This window comes from Rhinichthys klamathensis, unplaced genomic scaffold (assembly GCF_029890125.1).
Source record: "Rhinichthys klamathensis goyatoka isolate OS25496 unplaced genomic scaffold, OSU_Roscu_1.1 h1tg000226l_1, whole genome shotgun sequence".
In the NCBI taxonomy this organism is placed as follows: Eukaryota; Metazoa; Chordata; class Actinopteri; order Cypriniformes; family Leuciscidae; genus Rhinichthys; species Rhinichthys klamathensis.
In genome coordinates, this window is record NW_026606750.1 from 22,193 (window position 1) to 46,667 (window position 24,475).

The window sequence follows — 24,475 nt, forward strand, 5'->3', positions numbered from 1 at the left end:
AGAGAGAGAGAGAGAGGGAGAAATGAATAAGGACAGAACTAGGTTAGGATCTGGGGTAGGGAACTAGGGTAGGATCTAGCAGGTGATGATGAAAGCTTTTCCCTTAATGCTTCGCCCCGTGATTAAAACTCTCCTCGTCCTCCCCAAAGCCTTGAGGCTTTAAACTGTAATCTGTGCAACCGAGGAAGCCGAATGAGTCTGGACAGAGGTGCTGGCACTGGAATGTACTGCGCTGACTCTTTTCATGTGGTCTACACAGAAGCTCTTTTATCTCGTCTGTACACCGTTTACAACTGAACAAGGGAGAGGGGGAAAAAAGCAAGTCTGGGCCTGGTTTGGAAGAGAAAAATACCACAGTGAAAGAGAGGCGAGTGGAAAAAAAAGACCCTTGCTCTCTCAAAAGCAGAGACAAAGAAAAGGACTTCCGCAGATCAGCCTTTTCCACAGACAGTGCTGAGAATAGGTGCTGCACCACGGTAGTGATTCCATTAAGTAAATGGAAATAAAGTGGTAGTGGACAACACGCTTCTTTCAATTACCACTGAATATCTTTAACTACATTTGCATTTCTTAAAGAAAATACCAATACATCCCATCCGATTCGGTCCTAAACAGAATGTGGTACTAGAATTAGTCTTAAGTTGTAAACAGTATGCCAAACATGCCCAAAACAATATAAACTATTAATGAGTGTAATTTAGTATGTAGTGTGAGTATGCAAACTGGGACGTAACCACCAATTGAAGGCAATTTCATTAACAAACCACATTACAAACCGATGACATCTTTAAACACTAAATGGGAGTTTTGAAGTTCAAAATGTGAGGTTTTAAACCTTCAACCTTGATTTAAGTAGAAAGATAAATAAATGAAAATATATATATATATATATATATATATATATATATATATACACACACACACACATAAATACACTGTATAGCACAGCACTACAAAAGGATACGTTTACACGACACTGATGTACTAAAAATCACGGATCCACGAAAATGCCCAAAAACGCTATGCTGCCGAACCAGTAGTTGGTGATGTCACTTTGTAAAGGAACACTATGCGCCTATAGCCTGAACACAAAATATGCAAATTTGCATTTTTGTTGTTTACACGGAGATGATAACGGTTTAATTTTACTTACACTTTGAAACCTGTTTTCAGGCTGCTAAAACGAATAAAACGTTGTCCATTTTTAGTTGAAAATGGTGTCGTGCAAACGGCCCTGAAGGTTGAAATTATCTACAAAAACTTGTTATAACTAACCAAATATATAGTCTTATTATACACCCATTTACAATAATGGATCCAATTAACATGAATGTTTTTCATACATTATGCATGCAATGAACAGGTGTTTTTCTAGAAAATGCTAATATTAAAACTGGATGTATTGCTGATAAAGATCAAATTAGGCTGAAGTAATCATGACATTCAGCACTGATGTTGCAGACACTCACCTGGTCGATGGCATCTGGATTTTCAGAGACGTCAAAGATGACAGCTGTGGCCCCTCTCTGAACGGCTCTCTTCGCCTGTGAGGACGGTGACAAACAAACAAAAATTATTCTTCTATACTTGAAGGGACGAAATCTCATCTAAAACTGACAATGCAATGCTGAAAGTAAACAGTGGAAAAAGAATAAAGCACTGCAAATTACCAGTGTTATTTTGGTATTATATATTTATTAATATTTGATCATAGGTTTTATTTTTATATGTTCAGTTTAAGTTTTCAGTAATTTTACAATGTACTTTTTTTTTTTTTTACATTTCTATTAAATGTATTTTTTAATTCAAAAGTTACTTACTAAACTAATATTTAGATTTATTTAAATTACTGATTACTTTTACTAGTTTTAGTTTTCATTTTAGTTAACTATAACACTGGTAATTACTGCATTTATAGGAAAAGACAACAATTCAAAATACAAGAAACCGTAAGACCGCAAACCCCAAATGCTTAAAGTGGGAGCAAGAGTAGGCTCCACATCAAAGTTTTTCTTCATTTAAAAGATTTGGATTCATTTAAAAGCAGCCCATTTTAAAAGACACACTGAAGTAATGTGACTCTTTTCTTGAGGCTTAAGTAAATATTTCCACACCACGTTAAACGTTCTACATGTTTCTCTCCCAGCCAATAGAGGTCGCTCTTACACTTCAGCTAGAGGGCTCACATGACTCAGTGTGCAGAACAAGTACTTTGTGATGGTTACAGTGGTTTTCTGTACATAACTACAGTTCAAAGCTTTGATCAATGCATTTAGTTGAGCTTTCATTGCTTCATTTGTTCACCATTTTATTGCCATCTTGATGTCCATTGTTTTATTATTTATAATAGATAATCAACATCACATAGCCGGAATCGCATTTTGTTTACATACAGACGGCTGGGTATGTTCCAACTTCACTCATGCAAAAGAGAAAAGAACAGGCTGAAAGAAAAAGAAAAAAAAGGAAAATAAAGAGATCAAAGCGACAATGCGCAGCTCTATAACTGTTATCAGAGTAGCAAAGAGATGGCACTTTTCCAAGCCCAAGGCATTCTGGGTACTATGAGAGAAAGCATGGCCTCTCCACACACTGCCTGAGTGCTTATGCATGTCTTTGAGTGTGTGTGTGGTAGAGAAATTGCCAGTGACTGTTTAACAAAAACAATACATGTATCTGCAATTCACTGTTCATTTACGTCAAAGGGATTTAGCTGGAAGTCTCACGTAAGAGGCCTGAATGAGAAAGTTGGTTTAGGTTGGGATTTAGTAGCTAAAGACATCAGTAATTCAAATACACGTTCATTAACATCAAACGGTACATTGGATGGATAGATGGATAGATTGATAGATAAATGGATGGATTTTGTATTTTGATGTCTACCACAAAATGATGGGTCTGGTGATGTGGTAAGCTGATCTTCTTAATAAATAGTAACTTACAAGTCCAAATAGAATAAAACATTGGAAAATCGTTAAAAACGTTGGAGCCAACATTCATTATCAAATACATATTTCAACACGAGACTCACTGAATCCCACAGGAAAATCACAGTGAAACCGAATCCCATTCTGACTTCTGTTAAAGCTTGAGCAACAACGTGCAAGAGAACAAAAACAACCCAGAGAAAACTCATGGGACTGCAGTCGTACAGCACTGAAGGGTTGGGTGAGAGGTTATGCAGCAATATTACCAAACTCAAATTTAAAATCAAAGCTAAAAGCTAACATTTTGCATATTGACTGATTGAACCCATTCTCCCATCTCCCCATAATTTTGGAGAAAGCAAGCAATTTCAGGAGAGGTTAAAAAAAAATCATCATTGGAGGAAAAAGTATAAAAGAGCTTATCTCTTAAAAGGTTAAGAGATAAGCCACACAATAGTCTTAATTCAATTTTGCAACATTTTAATTTTGCAACATTTTATTATTCCCAGACATAATTTACAGTCTTTGATTAGACCTGTCATTTTCATTTAAAAGTGAACGTGCTTAGTAAACATTGTAATGAGAAAGACATGAGAGAATCCAAAGGAATTCATTTGACGCTGGATGAGGGAACACCTCGAGAGATGAAAACGAAGTGGAAGTTAATGACTGTTTATGTCTTGTCAACGTTTAGATTCATACTACCATTTAGCTGATTGACTGATCCAAAGGAATGAGGAAACAGACTGAACTCTCTCGCTCTACCTTGTTTGCTCCACATCAATGTGCTTCGAACAGTTCAGCTGTGTTTCGGCTCTTTTGAAGAAGGCAATTTCAGTTAATTATTAATAGTGCTTGATAAAAGATCTTTAGGAGTGAAATGAAGGGTTGGAGAGAGGGGTGGTTGACTGAAAGAACAATAGAGAGAGAGAGAGAGAGAGAGAGAGAGAGAGAGAGAGAGAGAGAGAGAGAGAGAGAGAGAGAGAGAGAGAGAGAGAGAGAGAGAGAGAGAGAGAGAGAGAGAGAGAGAGAGAGAGAGAGAGAGAGAGAGAGAGAGAGAGCGCCTGGTGGAACAGGCCAGAAGAAATAGACATGGAATCTACTTTGAGCAAGCGCTGCGATGTAACAACTTGCCTAACAACAGCAAAAAAAAAAAAAAAAGCTTCTTAAGACATTGCAAAGACCACCACGCAACCTCCCATATACACACACACACACACACACACACCTTGTTCAGGTGTCCTGCAAACAATGGCCACCAGCAGTGTTAAGGAATCTACTTTGTGTAGCTAACTAATTCAAAAGAGTAGCTACAGTTTCAATCTACTAACAAAAAGTAGCTAACTACATTAAAGCTACTTAAAGGGATAGTTCACTTTGAAATTAATTTTTGGTATGCTTTAGCTTACCTCAAGGGCATCCAAGATGTAGGTGTCTTTGTTTCCGCAGTAGTTTCAATTTTGATATTTTTAGGTCAAACTGTTCTTGTCTGTCAGTCATATAATGCAGGTCTATGGTCACCACCTCAAAGAGCATGCACAGAGAAGTCCAAATTAAACATGATTTAATGACTCGTAAATGTAAGTACACATTGATGGCCTAAGACACGAAACGAGCGGTTTGTGTGAGAAAACGAACAGTATTTATATCGTTTTTACCTCTTGTAAACACAGCCACGTCCAAGTGATTTGATGGCGCCGGCGCTTCGGTCTTTTCCGGCAAGCGCCGGAAGTGATCGCTCGCGCGTGTACGTCACTCATTGTTTACACAGAACAGAGATTGTAGGTAAGACGGCTAATTGTAAAATTGTACTAATTTGCGCTTATCCGGGATGTTTAAACCGCCGTAAAAGAAAAAAAGAAAAAAAAAAGAAAAAATAAAACAATTGTATGAGTGACGTACATGCGCGAGAGATCACTTCCGGCGCTTGCCGGAAAAGACCGAAGCGCCGGCGCCATCAAATCACTTGGACGTGGCTGTGTTTACAAGAGGTAAAAACGATATAAATACTGTTCGTTTTCTCACACAAACCGCTCGTTTCGTGTCTTAGGCAATCAATGTGTACTCACATTTACGAGTCATTAAATCATGTTTAATTTGGACTTCTCTGTGCATGCTCTTTGAGGTGGTGACCATAGACCTGCATTATATGACTGACAGACAAGAACGGTTTGACCTAAAAATATCAAAATTGAAACTACTGTGGAAACAAAGACACCTACATCTTGGATGACCTTGAGGTAAGCTAAAACATACCAAAAATTAATTCCAAAGTGAACTATCCCTTTAAGGGGGATACAAAATGTTTTTAAATATAAAACTATCTGAAACATAATATACAATTTGATAACCAGAGTCATACAGTATTTATTCTTGCGCATTAGACTAATAATCGACTAATAATCAATATGAAAACATTAGACAGCACAATTTCCGAATTTCCATGGGAACCGTGGAATGAAAAATGTCAGTTCCAGAATACTGAACAGATACATTTACACTAAATGCAAATAATTTGTTATAATCGAGAAGATTTAAAATACTGCGCAAGGATTTGTGCGCAGAGCCTGAAATAAGTGAATCCTTTGCATGGAACCATCCAAACAAACAATTCATTCATTAGAAATAATTGACCAGACATTATGACTGGATTCCGCGATTCCGTACGCATTTTCAGCATTGCAGAAATCATAGAGCCCTAAGGAAGGTACTATAACTGTACCTTTACTGTAGTAAAAGTAAATGTAATATTGGATGCAAAATACGTAGTTTAAATCGCAATGAACTTATGATTGCTAGAAAGCACTACATCAACCGGTGCAATAGTGACTGTGATATCCAGGTGGGCTACAATCACTTTATAGACCCTTGGAGCAATCATCTCTCCGATTTTAAGCAATTTTTCCTCTCGCTTTCTCCTCCTCACCCCTTTTTATATTTAAGCAATCCTACACACTCACTCACTCACTGCATTGCTATAATTAAAGTAATTAAGTCTTCAGAAAAGCAAAGCTCTGCCATTACGCTGTAATTTCAGGTTGCCTTCTGGCCGTTGGGATTCCTCAAAGATAAAGGCATACTTTTCCTCATTTAGAGTTTACTTGCATGTGGTGGGACTTAAAAAAAATTAAAATGATCACCCTATATTTTCTCTGAAAGTGCCAAGACATTACTTAGGCAAGTCCTAGATTCTTGAAGGGAAAAGGTAAAAAGCTTAAAAAAACAAAACAAAGCAAAGTACAAAACTATACATGGTTTCTCACAGTCTCTTCACTTGGGTTTGCCTGGGCTACACTTAACACGAAAATCCAAACAACACACTTAGCTTAAGTTTACACTGAGGTCCATACTAGAACCACAGCACTTAACGCTAAATAGACACAGGCTACAGCTGCTCTTATCCTGTCATTTATTAGGTTATATTTCTGCTGTTGACTTGTGTCAGTGCACAGGTTGAAAAGCAAAGAGAATTTTACATACAATTTACCTAAAAATGTTAGGAAGACTAAATAAAAACACCCACAAAATGCTTTGACTACATGAGGTTACTTTCCTTACAAACAAAACTACCATGTTGCAGTACACTCTTAAAAATAAAGGTTTCAAAAGGAGGTTTTCACAGTGATGCCATATAGAAGAACCATTTTCGTAGTGTGAAAAACATTTGAATAAACTTTTTCCACTATAAAAAATCTTAAACATTCCATGAATGCTAAAGGTATTGTGGATAGTTCCCCCAAAATCAAAATTACTGTGTGAGAAAAAATGCAAGTTTTCAGAGTTTTAGTGTCAGTACTACATTAAACTACTATATATAATGTTGATTATATTGTATAATAATGCAATGGGGGAATATTTGTGGGTCCTGATAATGCCAAATGTCTGATGTTACCATTAAAAAGTGGCTTACATTTATTTTAAATATATCTAGTCAGTGACGGAGTGCAAGCATATTCGTCTACAATAATTCTGTATTTTCAGCTTCAGAATCATAAATATTTTTATTCTGGTGTCACCATTGTCCTTGGGTTACAAGCACCAAGTGCAAGCCTATTCATTTAAACTCACAATGTAATATCAAAGTTAGCATTTTAATCAACAGTAAATTTTTTGTTAACCTTTTATCATATGTCTTGGAGTATCGCAATGATATCGTATCGTGAGTTCAGTATTGTGATATGTATCGAATCGTGACATGAGGATATCGTTACACCCCTACCTTCAACTAAACCTTGCGAAGACAGAGCTGCTTGTGATCCCGGCCAACCCAACACTTCATCACAACTTCACCATTCAGCTAGGCTCGTCATCCATAACTCCATCAAGGTCAGCCATGAACCTTGGAGTTGTAATTGATGATCAATTGAGCTTCACAGACCACATTGCTAGAACTGCCTGGTCATGTAGATTTACCTTGCACAACATTAGGGGGATCAGGCCCATCCTGTCAAAGCATGCTACACAACTCCTTGTCCAAGCGCTTGTTCTATCCCGATTGGACTATTGTAATGCTCTCCTGGCTGGTCTTCCAGCTTGCTCTGTCAAACCTCTGCAACTGATCCAGAATGCTGCAGAGAGTGATCTTCAACGAGGCGAAGAGAGCACACGTCACTCGTCTCCTCACAAAATTGCAATGGTTGCCAGTTGTCGCTCGCATTAAATTCAAGTCACTGATGTTTGCCTACAGAACAACCACTGGCTCTGCTCCCTTTTACTTAAACTCATTACTTTTTACTTATGTGCCATCCAGAAACGTGCGCTCTGCAAGCGAATGTCGTTTTGTGGTACCCTCTCAAAGAGGCACAAAATCTCTTTCTCGGACTTTACCATGACTGTTCCCTGCTGGTGGAATGATCTGCCTAACTCAACCAGAGCTTCTGAGTCAGTAGCCACTTTCAAGAAACGGCCGAAGACGCATCTTATTCGGCAGCACTTGATCCAGTAATACGAACACTTTCTCTTCCATTTATATAATGTTTTTTACATGTACTGTATTAGATTAAACTGAGAAGGGTCATAGCACTTGCATATTGTTGTCCTACTGTTAGTTCAACTGCTTCTATTGTTCTCATTTGTAAGTCGCTTTTGATAAAAATTCTTAAAAAAGAAACAGTAAGCATACAAGTATTACATTTTAATATCACTGAGATAAAGTACAACTTACTGAAATTATATATAATACATATAGAGTAAAATTTCTCAAATTTTTTACACCACTGCAAAAAGTACTGTAGTAATAATGTGTTAAAGTAGTAATCTGATGGTATTGCATTCAGATCGATCACTTAATTGTTCTATAATATATTACTCCAAAGTACTGTAGAGAATACCATGGAATTATCATTACACGTGTAAAAAAAGAAAAAAAAGGTATATATTTGTTAATTACTGATGTACCATTTACTTGTATGGTTGTTACCGTGGTAAACAGTAACACATTCTCCATACTGTACCAAAACATATTTCTTAGAAGCTGCATAAATGTGTCACACAAAACTTGCAGCCAACAAGCTGGAAGAACCCTTAACTAGAACACACACTTACCCACTTATGGTTTAATATTTGTCTTATGCATTAAGCAATAACAGCTACATTATACAGCAACCATGAGTACAGCGTGTTACCATTTAAAACTATTTTTATGGGTGAAACATTTTTATGAAGCTTGTAAAAGTCATGTAGTAACACAAATCACAGTACAAACCTAGTGCTAAATTAAACTTCCTTTGTCTCAGCAGCTCTCCCTGGAAGTACATACAAAATTGTTCAAGACAAACAAAAGGCCTTTGGACAGAAAAATAGCTCTGTTTTCAGTTTTAGATTTGTTTTCAGTTTTCCCATTTATTCATTTACACTAACAGTTCGTTAAAGTTATAAACATGCACTATTATTCAAGTCTTTTATTCTCTCAAGGCTGCATAACAACAGTAATATTGTGAAATAGTATTACAATTTAAAAACTATATTATATTTTTATTTTATTTTCAGCATCATTACTCCAGTCTTCAGTGTCACATGATCCTTCAGAAATCATTCTAATATGCTGATTTGCTGCTCAAGAAACATTATTATCAATGTTGAAATTCTGCTTACTATAATTTTTTAGTGGAAACAGTGAACTATTGTGAACTTGACCATATGCAACTGTACTAAGCGTCAAAATGCACATCTTAAAAGGTCAGCAAATAAGAATTTTCTATATGGAATAAAAAACTTATTCACAAGCACCCTTGATTATCACTGAAAAAGTCACTTCTTAACTATTTAAACTACTCACTAAACTAGCTTTGACATGACTGAACTACTGCAAACAGATGGAGACCTCTGAGACCAGTCACTAAATTGACATTTAGAGTAGAGCATTCTCTCTAAAGATAAGAGGTAAATGAGTCTTAATAACATGCCTTCACATAGTCAATGGTTATTTACTGAAAAACAGGTCTTGATTTTGGCCCAGTCTGTGGACGCAGCGACCTAACTGAGATGCCAGTCTCATTGGAGGCCCCTGTTAAGTAGTGCAGAACTAATATAGGATAATTTGAGGGAAGGCACCAGAAGACCCTGGACTACAGGTCACCTTCTTGTTCAGACCTGTTCTGAGTTCAGTTTCATGCTGTAAGCAATAACAGTTTGAAGGACTAAAAAGATATGGCTAGGTTCAGGTAAGTGGTATAGATTAGGCTAAATAACTTCAAAATAACCTTATAATGACATAATGCTTTTTACAGCTAATTAACACAGTTTTATGAAGTTGTTTCACAGAGGGAACATTCACCTGTTAATTAGCCAACTTTAGGGGTGTGCTGCTTATAAAATGCACACGCTTGCCATTCATTTCATTTACGGCTAGTTTGACACACTGGATTATTTTTTGAAAAATAAATCCTAATTAATTTTCTTCCAGCGAAATGCATTGATTTCTTCAAATCACCATTCCATCAACCTTTTTTCTTTCCAGTCAGTCTTTCACTTTCCCTCCCCTAACAAAATCTCTCATCACTTCCAGCTCCTGTTGCATAACCAGAAAATACACTTGCGTTTGTGTGTGTGTGTGTGTGTGTGTGTCCTAGCAAAGGGACTGACTGTCACGAGGCAAATACGAGGCCCTGCAACTGTGCAGCCAAAGAATAACTCACAGGACAGAAAGACTGGTGTTCCATGTTTCCCGCAACTCACAAATGGACATAACATTTACAGTATAAATATAGTATATTTCTAAATATAAACATGACAATATATTTATAAGGGCCCAAATTTAGACAGACAGACAGACAACCAAGGTAGAAGCATTTTCCCCCACAAAATGGTAGCTGTATGGTAGCTGTGTGCCGAATGCTTTGGGATACATTGTGCACATTTGTCCATCCATATATGAGCATACAGTATGTATAGTTTGTGTTTAGAATTTGTACTGATAGTGTTGGTTGTACAGACTGTGAAAACAAGTTTCCTCTACTGAGGACAATAAAGAATGAATCTGAATCTGATCTGAATCTATATATTCAACTCCTCTTCTTCAGCGGCTCAGCTAATAGTAATACTTTGCATACACATTAAGACAGTGGTGGAGGAAGTACTGAATCTCAGTACTTAAGTAAAAGTACAAATAACCAGAGACATATTTACTTTAGTAAAAGTAGAAGTACCACAATGACAACCCTACTTAAGTAAAAAGTACCTGATTTTAAATGTACTTTAAGTATTAAAAGTAAAAGTACTTGCATAACAATTTATTCTCTTAATGTCTATATTCTAATGATTAATAAAACAGTTAATTCTAACTCATTCAACCTAATACTCATATAATGATGTTCAATATGATGGAAAAGCAGTTATATTTTAAGTTTTTGTCACCATTTCTGAACAAGCTTGCAATTAGGCAATATACACATCAAGCTTACTATATACCCTATATACGGTATATATAAATATATAAATACACATATGTTAAAACGCCGTATATGACGGCGTTTGGCTGTAAACGCGATTCATTTATGGCGTAATTCTGAACCTCTTGGCTTGCCATACTAATCCTAACCAAACGTATAATACACACGCACCCCACATCACTACTAAACCTACCAATGCGTTTCCTATGGATGTAAAAACTAATTTTCGTGTATAAATTGCACGATAAACACACTGCGTGCTATAGAGACGCATTTAGTGTGACCGGGTTGATATATCTATGGCAACCAAACTTCACTGGTGAGACAGAAACGTGCGATGAACGGACGGTCAGGATGACGTTTTGGCAGGGAAAAAACTGATCAGAAAATTTAACGAAAATGTAACAGAACGTTGTAGAAATGTAGTGGAGTAGAAAGTATAATAATTGCTGCAAAATGTAACGAAGTAAAAGTAAAAAGTATGCACTATTGATTCTACTTAAGTAAAGTACAGATACGTGAAAAATTTAGTATTTGTACTTCGTTACATTCCACTACTGCATTAAGATAACAAACAGACTTAGCATTCTATACTTACTAGTCCATTGAATTGGTTTTAAACAATCTTTTCCTGCATCTAAAACTCTATATCTGACTAGCATATTAGCTCTTGTGGATGTGAATTTCTTCTCATTCAACAGCTACATGTGGATGTATTAAATCAAATGGTGTTGATTTGGAAGAACTAAATGTTCCACTTCCACTCCAGATGATACCCACTAGATCTATCAGCGGCGCCTCAATGACAAGAAACAATGACGGGGAGGCTGGTGATGTCATCTGACATTTTGTGGGAGAATCTCTGTTCATTATTTCATCATTAATAGAATGAACTCCAGCTTTGGTTCCCAGCTATGCCAGCAACTTCCTGAGGGGTCGTAAAATTGCCCTCTTCTCCATTTATCATTCTCAAGGCTCCCCCCCCCCCCCTCCCCCCTCCCCCCTCCCCCCTCCCCTCCTCTTTCCTTTCCCTGCACTCAACGATCAGTCAAAAAAACACAGCCATTAATTTAAAGCCCATCGGCTTCCCGCTAACCCTGGTGACTGCAAACCCTGCGCCTCAGGATGGACAACCGCTAATTAAATTTCCCCCTCATTTTTTAGCTTTCCTCTCGCTCTCTATTTGAGTGTATGTTTTGTTTTTATACCGGTTTTCCAGTCTTAACCATGCACAGGAAAAGTAAACAATCCTGTCTTTTCGATCTCCTCTCAATACCAAATTGGTAAGTGAGGTATGTTGCAAGAGTTTTGAAAGAAAACATTTTAAGTCAAGTTTAAAGTCAATGTGAATTACTGGTTTCTAACCAATTGTACTTATGTAATCTGAACAATTTCTGAGTAAACAAGAGTCACCAAGAAATAATGTACGATGTTTTTTTCTTCTATCCATTAATTGAACTGATTGAATTATAAAAAACTGGAAAAAATTGAATTCAGCCAGACTGAATGATAGTTTACTAAAACAATGCCTAAGTAACTATTTGGCTATTCGTTAACCATCCAACCAATGTTGATTGTATGAACAATAAATATTGTGCCGATACATTTAATTATTATTATTTGCAATAATATGTGAGATTATGAATCATTCACAATAAGACCCCAAAATCGTTATCAAAAAGGTCAGTTTTGATTTCATGTTGACTTTAAAGAGCCTGTAAAGAGGAGCTGACATCTAAACTCAGTCACAAACACACAGAACAAGAAAGAGTAGCGTTTAAAAATCAGTCATCGTGGTTTTGCCAGCATAGCCTACCCTTGTACTGTACAGGGGAAAAGTGAAGCTAATTGCATTTCTGAGAGGCTCAACAATGTCACGTACACCATTTAGAAACTTTCTTTTAAATGGATGTGAAACGCTCTTGCTTAGTACAGTGGAGCATTCAGAGCTTTCATCAAAGAAGTCATTATTAAGTAAGTGTGCTGTAGATTCCCTGTCAATGATAACTCAATCCAGGCGAGTTTAGATTTAATAAGGGTACCACAGCACGAGGCAAACAAACACACGCATAAGTTATCTTTAATAAAGTTAACACTGGGGGGAGACGCTCTGCTGACACGCTCTTAAGACAATCAGAGACAAAGGGCTGCCCAGGGTCACAGAGAGTTTAAAAATGTGGCATCCCACAGAAGTCAGCATCTACACGATCTTTATAACCAGCGGTACTATGCTAAAAACCTGCCTACATACTCGGACTGACGCATTGTACAGTCTTTCCACTTAAAATTACACATAAATGAATTACCACAGAACCCAAACAAAAGTCATGACTAAGATGTCTGACAATATTAAAATGAAATGAACCAAATGCATTCACACATAACCTTCTTAATAAGTTAGCATGGTAACTCTAGATTATGCTAAAATACTATTTTGCTAATGGCTTATTATTAGATTTTTACAGAGAAATACTACTACTACTACTACAAAGCAATTTAAAAAATATAGGGTAAGGACTGAGTAATCTAAAAATATATGAATGACTAAGAAGCATTATAAGTGAGATGTATATGTACATAATGTACATAAATAGGCTGCTATTTTTTATTATGTAATAAAAACAATAGGCCACAAAGTGATATAAAAATATGGGGTAGGGAATGATTAATCTAAATAAATAAATAAGGATGACTGAGAAGCTAATGAATAGCATGCATATGTAAATATACATAAATTCAAATATGTCTTAATGCAGACATTAATAATCATGCTGATTGTTATTATGTTTATTATAATGATTATTATGTGATAAAAAATGGAACACAAACTATGTCATAAAAATATGGGATGGGATATTCATTAATCAAAAAAACCTAATAAATAGTTATGAACTACTGAGAAGCATATTCAATAAGTGTCATATGTACATTTACATATATACACATACATACAGTATATTTATATACAAATACATTATATATATATATATATATATATATATATATATATATATATATATATACACACACACTATGTATTTGTATATAAATATACTGTGTGTATATAAAATTATAAATAATTGCAAGTAGGCAATACTATATACATATAACTAACAATGTGTTAAATTATTCATTAAACGACGTGTAACTGATTTGGGTCTCTGATTGAAGAGTGAGAGCCAGCGTGGAGTCGTCAGATCAGAGCTGCTCGTGCACTGCGGTGAATGAGGACAGCTGAATGCGAATGACTTTAATTAAAGGAGCATGAGCTCTCTGCCTTCATACCTCTCTAATCTAACCTTCCCTTGAAGTGGCTCTCTGTGTGTGGGGTATATTTGAGCTAAGCTTCATGAGTGTGTGTGTGTGTGTGTGTGTGTGAGGGAGACACTGTGTGTGCGTCTTTGTAATGGGATCTGCATTTGGCGAGCTGCGTTTCTCCTCGGGCAAACAGAACAGCAGGTTTAGACTCGGCCTATGCAAGACCACAACGGCTTTCCAGCACTTAGATTAACCCTTGCAGCGGGGGGATTTACCAGAAGACTTCAAGGATTTCAAGCAGAGGGGCAGCACTTTGATACAAGTACAAAAAAAAACGAGGTGTCTCTCTTTCAATGAACGAAGAAATCTGATGGAAACTCCTCGCTTCCTCTCACACGTTCATTCCGTTTTTTCCACCTCGGCCTCTCATTCATTCATCTTTCTCAAGGCTGTTCTGAGAGTAGGAAACAGGAGAAGAACTCTCCCTCTTGCTGTATTGTCTCTTCTACTCCAGAGAGCTGTAATTCAACCACCCACAATCCCTCCCTGCGCTCACACGTCTCACACTTTAACAAGCGTATCTTTACCTGACACACAAGCCGGTGGCTTCGTGCACCTGAGGCTACCAGGTGTGTTAGCCAGTCCCGTTCTCAGTTTCCTACCTCCAGTTCCCCCCTGCCACAGGAAAGACAAATCGCACATGAGATCTGTTTAACATCTCAATTGTTTCTCCTAGATGGCAATGAGATTAAATGGAGTGCAAATGGAGACTTAAGGCTAGTGCAGAGATTCCCAGAGGCCCTAGTAATCTCACACGTCTCGTCTAGAGTTTCAGAAGAGATCTGTCTCACAAACCACCACGCTCAAATTTGCAAAGCTACAAAAGTCTGCAAAACTATTTCTCATCAAATTCTTCCAAGACCAAATCGTCCCGAGTTGTGCTGTCCACATTCGTTTTTATAGCTCTATATTTTTATGGCAGCAATTAGCTTCTGTTTTATTTCTCCTCAGGAATTTTAGGAGAAACATCTGAGACAAAGTTACAAGGATAGTTCACCCATCATTTACTTTTTCCTGTTAAAATGCAAAAGATTATATTTTAAAAAGAATGTTTTTTTTCCAACTTTCATTGTATGAAACATGCTTCAAAATAACTTGAGCTCCACTGAAGTAAGTCATTCATAAATGTTAGGAACAACATGACAAATTATTTTTGGTTTTTGGTTTAACTACGTCTTTCAAAAGTTAATTCACACATCAAGCAAAGTATATATATGTGAATAAAAGCCTAAAATAAATCTGGTTATATATAAAGTGATCATGTCTCTTCAGAAGACTTAGGGTCTGGCGTGTTTGGTTTGATTAAAACGAACCCTGGTGCAATTACTCTGTTAGTGCGGTTCATTTGAATAAATATAATGCCATCCGAACCCTGGTGCGCACCAAACAAGCGGACCGAGATCGCTGAAAAGATGGGTAAACAAGCCAAAAACCGGACATGTCGTCACAAGACGCGACCCTAAAAAGGACAGAATGCTAGAAAAATAAGAAAAATAGTCATGATGTTGCCCATCACAGTTCAGTACAGGCATCAGAACCGCGTCTCCTCGCTGCAGATCTTCGTTTGTGACGGAGGGATTCCTGCCACTGTTTTGACTCCTTTATACATTTTTTAAGCTCTTCACAAGTTCTCAGCTAGTCAAAATACCATGTTGGCTACGCACACACAACAAACGCATTTAGCCCAGCACACAGAAAAATCTGCTCATATAAAGTGACCATGTGTCTTCAGAAGACTTGTGTTCACACTTGTAGTTTGGTTCAGACCAAACAAAAAAATCTAATTTAATCCTGATCTGCTTAGCATTCACATTGGCATTTTAACATACCAAACCATAGGGATACGGTCACAACCTGATTGGTCGACTTTTACCGAACATCCAAAACAATGCTGTGTGCTGGGATAAATGCGCTCGTTGTACGTGCCTACATATGATGGTATTTTGACCAACTGAGAACTCGTGAAGAGCATATAAAATGTGTAAAGGAGTCAAAACAGCGGCAGGAATCCCTCCGTCACACACACAAACGAAGATCTTCTGCGAAGAGACCCCGTTCTGATGCCTTTACCGAACTGTGATTGGCAACATCATGACTGAGAGAGAAAAAACAGGTAAGCTTGAGCATTCTGTCCTTTTTACGGTCGCATCTTGAGACATCATGTCCCGTTTTTGGTTCGTTTAAATGTCTTTTGTCTGTTGTGTTCATATTTAATTCGAACCGCACCAGAGTTCGTTTGGAAGTGGACAGAGACCCATCTTTTCAGGGGTCTCGGTCCACTTGTTTGGTGCGCACCAGGGTTTGGATGGCAGCGTTCACACATTCAAATGAACCACACTAACAGAGCAAACGCACCAGGGTTCGTTTTAATCGAACCAAACATGCCGAGTGTGAACAGACCCTTAAATTAAATCGTTTTGGTGGAATGGACTTTCAACGGAGAAACAGAAATATCTCACATTTACTTGAAAATATCTTAGTTTGTGTTTCAAGTTTGAACAAGTCTTATGGGTTTGGAACAACATGAGGGTGAGTAACTGATGACAATTTTCTTTCCTTTTTTTTTTATTGGACAGTATCCCTTTAGTTCTTAAATCAAGTAAAAGGTCTTTATAACCCATTTTACTTCTGTAATGAAAAGTATTTCTGAGTGAAACAGTATATTGAACAAGAAAGAAAATGGACAGGGGTGAGTTCAACTTTTAGAACAAGGATCTAGCAACACCAAAGACAGTTCGAATCTCTGGCAAAACAAATGCTGACAAACTGAATGCAATGCAGACAAAAATATCTGCTGAATGTAAAGGAGTTAGCCATGAAAATGTATTGAAAGTAAATTAGGTCAATTTTGATTTTAAGCTACACCAAAAAATGTCATCTACGCTGTTTTTTCTGCATCTTTTTCAATCCTCTTCCTCACTCCTTTTCCCTCGCTCCCCTCCGTCAAGTCCTCAACTTCCTCTCAATTAGCAGGTGTGCTAAAGCTTTCTTCTCCCTTCTCTCTTTCTGTAGCCCTCCAAGTCACTCACAGCTGACCCCCTAACACAAGCCCTCCTCACATGCACATACGCACGCAAACACACACACACACACACACACACAAAGATACCACCCCCCTCCGGAGTATAAAAGAGTCTTAAAACTTGGGATGGAACTTAATCCATGAAAGAAAAAGCGGAAAAAAAGCCCGCCAAGTGGCCCGGCCCATCCCAGCATGGCACAGTGTTCAAAGAGAAACACACACATACTATTACCGCATCTGGCAGACACAACATTACACGCTCTGTTCGCCGCAACAACCTAAAGTGACGCGTCTTGCATATTCTGCTCCATTCTTTTTGGAAGGGCAGCCTGGAAAAATCCACAGGTGATTTGCGAAGTCTTTGATTTTCATTCTCTTGTAAACACTAAAACTAAATACTTCCTGGGGGAGCTCTTTGAACTGAGATACCACCATGACATTTTCTCTGGCGGCTTATCCGTCTCCCCTCTCTTGCGCACTCTCGTTCCCCTCCTTTCGCTTTTCCTCGAGCTCTTGTCTTAAGCTCCCCGGGTTTCTTTTCTTCTCTCTTTAAATAGAGGGCCAGGACTGTGAAGTCTAATAATGGTCATTTTGCCTCCCATTGAAGGCCGGGTAATTCTGCCAGGCCTCGGTTCACTTTGAAACACATGACACAGGGAGCTTCCCAGTGGCCATGGCAACTCACTCAGTGGGTTCCAAAGCCATGATTTCATACTTGTGGAGGGACAGAAACCTGCCGGCCAATCGGAAGAGGCTCCGCCCACTGGGAGAGAACCTTTGACACCAAGCAAAGGAAAACCCAGTGAGATAATATCAGCAAGTTGAGGCATACACAAACATAAAAGAGAAACCCCAGAGCTAGGGCCCCATCAGCACTCTGCGCTTCAAAAACGCCAACCGCCCCCCCCTCGCCCAACCCGTTCCTACTACTTCTGGATGGTCTGTGTGTGAGTGTGCATGTTAATAATGAAAACTAAATGTGGAGTTTACATTAAAAACCAATACGTCACAATCAAAAGATGTAAATTAAAGGGAAAGTTCACCCAAAAATGTAAATTCTTTCATCATTTACTCACCCTAAAGTTGTTCCAAACCTGTATGAATTTCTTTCTTCTGCTGAACACAAAAGATGATATTTTGAAGAATGTCGGTAACCAAACAGTTGATGAGGCCCGTTTTTTTTCTTTCATACTTTTGAGGTCAATGGGGTCGAAACTGTTTGGTTATCCATATTCTTAAAAATATCTTCTTTTGTGTTCAGCAGACGAAAGAACAACTTGAGGGAGAGTAAATGATAAGAGAATTTTCATTTTTGGGTGAACCATCCCATTAACATTTCTTTCTACCGGTGTTTTTCTCTTTAACTTAAACTAAAACTATTATTTGTGATAATTGAAAAACTGAAATAAGATAAAATACAAATATTAGATGAAAAACTTGAACGGAAATTTGAAAAAATACTAAAACAAAAACTGAAATAAAAATAAATTAAAACAATATAGAAATTTGAAAAAACAAACTAATAAAAATGACAAAAGCACAAAATGACTAACAAACTAAAATAAAAATAAAAAACTAAAATAAAAAATTAAATCTTAATAAGCTATAATATGTAATATTAAAGCTATATAGAAATATTAAACAAAAAAATTATAAAAGCACAAAACATTACTAAAACGTAAAATAAAATTCAAGTCCTAAGAAAAAAGACAAAGTTTTAGCTTCAAAATCAATACATTTCTGCATCAAAATCTTTGCTCTAGCGCTGCAGCTTCATCTCCCTCTGGTTTTTAATCGAAGTGACTCGAGCGCCGTGCAGTCAAGCAGCAGGTGGGTGGAGGTGCTTCAAGCCGCCTCCAGCCTGCATCAGGATTTTGCTTTCTTTCTAGAGCAATTACGCCACATAAAAAGCAATGTTCCAGCTCATGAAAGAGGAGTTCATCAAATGGTGATGTACGAGGAAAATGCACATATGTGGGAAGCTGAATCAATCACTTTCCCTTAGACACTTTCACAAATGAAAGGCAAATGTGCAACAAAAATAAGTAGCACAACTGTTTTCAACACTGATAATAATAATAATAATAAATGATAATACAATGTTTTTTGAGCATTGAGTTTTTTGCTCTCAAAGAGCACCAAATCAGCATATTGGAGTGATTTGTAAAAGATCATACGACACTGAAAACTGGAGTAATAGTTGAAAATTCAGCCTTGACAATCACAGGAATAAATTATATTTCACATTATTACTGTTTTTACTGTTGGTTTTACTGTAGTTTTTACTGCAGCCTTGCTGAGCATAAGGCGTTAGTCATATTATATGTTCATGCACTTCAAAGTTCAAAGAATACCATTGTTTTACCATACCATGATACATGTCCACTTCCATCAAGTTAAAGAACTTAAATCAGAGAAAAATAGATACTATTTGGACTTGTTTCTCACACCCACACACACACACACACACACACACACAGCCATGTGGACTGATGCAATGGGAACGGGAAGACTCAGTATGCAGTGGGGAGATGAAAGGACAGAACCCCTAGGCCGATTTTGCATGTGTCAGAGCAGAGCACTGTTTGGGAAAGAAGGATATCATGCTGGCAAGGAGACAAAAAAGAGAGAGAGAAAAAAGAGAGAGACCAACAAACAGATCAAGACTGCCTTCGAAAGAGAAGGAACCTGCTGGGAATGTATGAAGTATATTCACCACAGGAGAAACAACCAGATCTGTGTAAGATACACAAATAGGAGACAAGTTTCACTGCACTTGAAGACGAAAAGTTCTGAGGAATAAAAGCTATGCCACAGATGGAGAACTATGGAGCTAAAATGGTACATAAATACATTTGTGAGAACATTTGTCATTAATTTCTTTCAAAAACTTTTGGCTGGAGGCCAGAGTAATTGATGCATCTGTAATGTCATCAAAAAAAAGTAGGGATGTGCACTAATAGTCGAATATTCGATCCGTAAGTATTATTCGAAAAATAAAAACACTATTCAAATTTTGCTATTAAAATACATTTGGTGGTGATGTGGAGCGTGTAAACAAGTTGACTGTATTTGATCACAGAATGTAGTCTGCCTCTAGGCGCGATTTTACTAAATAACCTTACAAAATTACTTTTGATCAAATGGATGAATATGTCATATTCGAATATTTGTTTTTTTTATGAGCCCAAATATTCAATATTATCCCATTCTTAAAAATAAGGATAATAAAACAGTCTTCCTCACTAATATTTTCTGCCTTAAAAACAAATATGGCTAAAAAAACAGAGCTCACTTAAGCCCAAAGCATACTTTAGCTGTGATGTACTGTGAAGAAATCGAAGAAAAGTGTGTAAAGAAAGAGTGATACAAAAGAGTAAACAAAGGAGCATATCCTTCATCATTTTCGTTTTAGTTCTTGTTCTAAACTTTGCGTGCGATGGCGGTTCTTGGGGCTGCTCGATTATGGCAAAAATCAGTCACTATTATTTTGGTCAATATGAAAATCATGATTATTTAACATGATTATTAGTGGGAGATATGATCAAAGTCTTATTCAGGATGAGTAATTTTAGTTCACAATTATCAATAGGCTACTTCAATCTAATACTAGGTTAACTAATGCAGCTAAGAAAAAGGTCCTCAAAACGGTTACAGAAGACAAGTAAACAGTCAGCAATACAATAAGGAATAAAGAAACTAATTACAAAAAAAATGGACGAATATAACAAAAATACACATGAAATAAAAAGGGCTTTAAGTTTTTCATGAAGATGTACTAACAGTAGTAATCAAATGTAAAATAACACCCCATAGTCTTCACTGTGTATACGTTAAATATAGATGAATCCTTATTAAAGCTACAAAAGTTATTCATTCAAGAGCAGCGAGTGCTTTTGTCTTTTGATGTTTGATTAACATTAATAACACAGACTAATGCATTAATACTGGGCTGCTGTCACTTTAAGAATGAATAAATGGATCCAATATACTGGTTATTACACATGCGTTTTCTTTCTCAACTGTTTACATTCACTTCGGACATAACCGACTGCATTTGCATTGCAAGGATACTTACCAAAACAGCATGTTGACATTTTTGTGTGTAGGCTATTTGACGGTTTAGGCGCGAATCCGAGGCTCACAGTATACTTGGCTTACGTGCGTTCTGCTCCATTTTAGAGCGCGCACACAGAAAAGAAAAGTGTTCTTGCGGATCTGCTACTTTTCTTCTTTCCTTCCGAGCGAATGTCTTGTAAATGACACGACTCCATGCTGTCCTCTGACGTCTGGTAGAGTATAAAAAGCAAGTGTACTACACGTGTCGAATGTGTCCATCCGCAGTGAAGTGTACTTTGAAAGCTGTGCACTCCGAACGTGCGCGAGACGGAGCGGAACGGGGAAAATTAAGTACCTGGGCCTTTAAGGTATCATGTGTTCCCTCATGACATCACATCCTCGCAGTTCAACACAGGATTCTTATTGGCTACTGAGAGAATCACTGCAAGGAATTAGACTCCAGGTCAGATGTGTACACTGTACATGAATAATCCATAAACACTTCAAACTAGTTTCCTGAGAATTCCCGATGAGAAGATCCACAATTCGTTGAGACTATAGGTCAGAAAGAATGGTGCAACAGAACAAAAGAATGAGCAGGAACACGAGAGGAAGCTGGAGAGGTGGAAGGTGAGCAGAGTGATGGCTCTCTGCGGACAGAGACAGGAAATGAAGGAAGAAACTGTGTACATATACATGTCAGTGGGGTAGCTCCGTCAAGACCTTACACAAATTGGAGAAGCCTACATGACCTTTTCTCAAATATACACAGAGGGAAGGGTGTGACAAACCTGAGCCACTCACATCTTTAAAGCAAAGACAAACCATTCACGCGACCGACTGCACGTTACATCGTGTTGTTGATCAGAACAGATTTTTGTTGCTTTGAGTAAAAAAAAATGAATGCTATCATTCAGGGTTTCAAACCAGCATACACTTTTATTTATTTACTCATATTGTTCCAAACTTTAATTTATTTATTTCTTTGGAAAACAAACAAAAAAATATGTTGGAGAATGTTGACAACCAAACCGTTTCAGTTCCTATTGACTTCCATCGTATTTTTTTGTTCATACAATGTAAGTCAAGTCAATGGGAACTGAAACGGTTTGGTCTTCCACAGAAGAAAGTTATTCATTAAGGTTTGGAACAACATTAAAGGGTTAGTTCACCCAAAAATGAAAATTATTTCATTAATGACTCACCCTCATGTCGTTCCAAGCCCGTAAGACCTCCGTTCATCTTCGGAACACAGTTTAAGATATTTTAGATTTAGTCCGAGAGCTTTCTATTCCTCCACTGAAAATGTATACACGGTATACTGTCCTTGTCCAGAAAAGGAAATAAAGACATCATCAAAGTAGTCCATGTGACATCAGTGGGTTAGTTAGAATATTTTGAAGCATCGAAAATACATTTTGGTCCAAAAATAACAAAAACTACGACTTTATTCAGCATTGTATTCTCTTCCGGTTCCGGTTCTGACGTAAGACGCTACTGACGTGTTATCTGGTGCGCCCAAGCTTCGTTTACAGTCTGAGGGAGACGCACGCTGTAAACAAAACAATCGTCGCAAACATGTCTAAGGATTTCGACACAGGAAGACTTGCATTTTTTTGCCCAGCCATATTTATTTGAACCCGAATACACGGACGCACCAGACACACGTCAGCAGCGTCTTACGTCAGCAGCGTCAATGAACGCGTATTGACAACAGAACCGGAAGAGAATACAATGCTGAATAAAGTCGTAGTTTTTGTTATTTTTGGACCAAAATGTATTTTCGATGCTTCATCAAAGTAGTCCATGTGACATCAGTGGGTTAGTTAGAATGTTTTGATGTCTTTATTTCCTTTCTGGACAAGGACAGTATACCGTGTATAAATTTTCAAAGGAGGGACAGAAAGCTCTCGGAGGACTAAATCTAAAATATCTTAAACTGTGTTCCGAAGATGAACGGAGGTCTTATGGGCTTGGGACGACATGAGGGTGAGTCATTATGACAGAATTTTCATTATTTGGGTGAACTAACCCTTTAACATTACACACACAAACCAGAGTGACAGACTCTCAAAACTGCATTGCTCAATGTCCATAAAAATGTGCATTTACACAGACTGGGAAACAAGCAAAGATGTTTCAGTCATTAAAAATAACAAAAATAAAAACAAAAATAAATGCATTTATAAATAATGAAATGTTAAGTGCATCCTTGCTGAATTAAATGAAAATCCTTTTTTAAAAATCATCACTGACCCAAAACTTGTAAAGGGTAGTGCACATTTCAGACAACAGAGGAAAGATAAAAGAGACAGTGAAAGGAAAAGAAAAACAAAAATAAGGGCAGAGGTGGCACAGCAGGGACAGACTGGCACAAGCGGGTCAAGAGGACACTGGTGAGACTGGACAGACACTGATGCTGGGACTAGAATGAGAACCCCAGCTGAGCGCGGGCCTGTATCAGAGGCCCGAGTACGACAGCCGACTCTCTAATTATAGCACTGGCACAAAAGAAGGGGAGGATGTTTTTCTATCCTATTATTATCAAAGAAAAAGAGATGGAATGTGTTTACCCCCGTTCACCTAACGTGAACTTTCCGGAAATCATATCTGTTGATATTTAAAATTTATTTTTAAGTGCTATTTTTGTGTTGGTTTTATGATAAGCTGAAATCTTAACTGATGCAGGTGGGTGTGCATCACAGAACAAAGAATTGTTTGCGCACTTTATTTATGTTCCTTGGCAAATGTTGTCTTATTAAAGCAACAAGAAAAATGTGTATACTGACATAACACAATTTAAGAGAACTAAATCTGTCTTAACTCTTAACCCTTATAAAGACTACTGTGGATATACAACTTTCTAAAGCCTATAAATTATCAATATGAAAAACTTTTTGCTGAAAAAAACCTGTTGTACACAATTCTTCTACATGCCTTCTGTCATTTGATTAATAGTTCATTCTTTTTTAGCAAGTAAAAGGCCCTTTAGTTTATATATTTGTAGTTGTGATATAATTAATGACATTTAGAAAGTAAATGCAAGAATAACATTTATGTTGTTAGTGATATTTCAAGATGAACACTTACTGGACTTAAGAAATTTAGGTTTTCCTATGTCCAACCATTTATTTAATTTGAAAAATCGTGTTAAAATGTTAGGCTTTAGAGGAATGTTGATTTTATCTCTCAATCATCATTGTATTGCATTGCTCTATAAAAAAATACATAGCATTGATCATAAACCTAAGCATTTGAAT

General features: G+C 37.2%; 1 protein-coding gene across 2 annotated transcripts in view; it reads right to left on the reverse strand.

Moving 5' to 3' along the window:
* znrf3 (zinc and ring finger 3) overlaps positions 1-24,475 on the reverse strand; it is a 150,035-nt gene that overhangs the window by 8,869 nt on the left and 116,691 nt on the right. For both annotated transcript variants that reach the window (XM_056264873.1, XM_056264871.1), the window contains one exon: positions 1,470-1,544. In XM_056264873.1, coding sequence (XP_056120848.1) covers positions 1,470-1,544 — 75 coding nt within the window. The remainder of the gene's footprint in view (positions 1-1,469; positions 1,545-24,475) is intronic.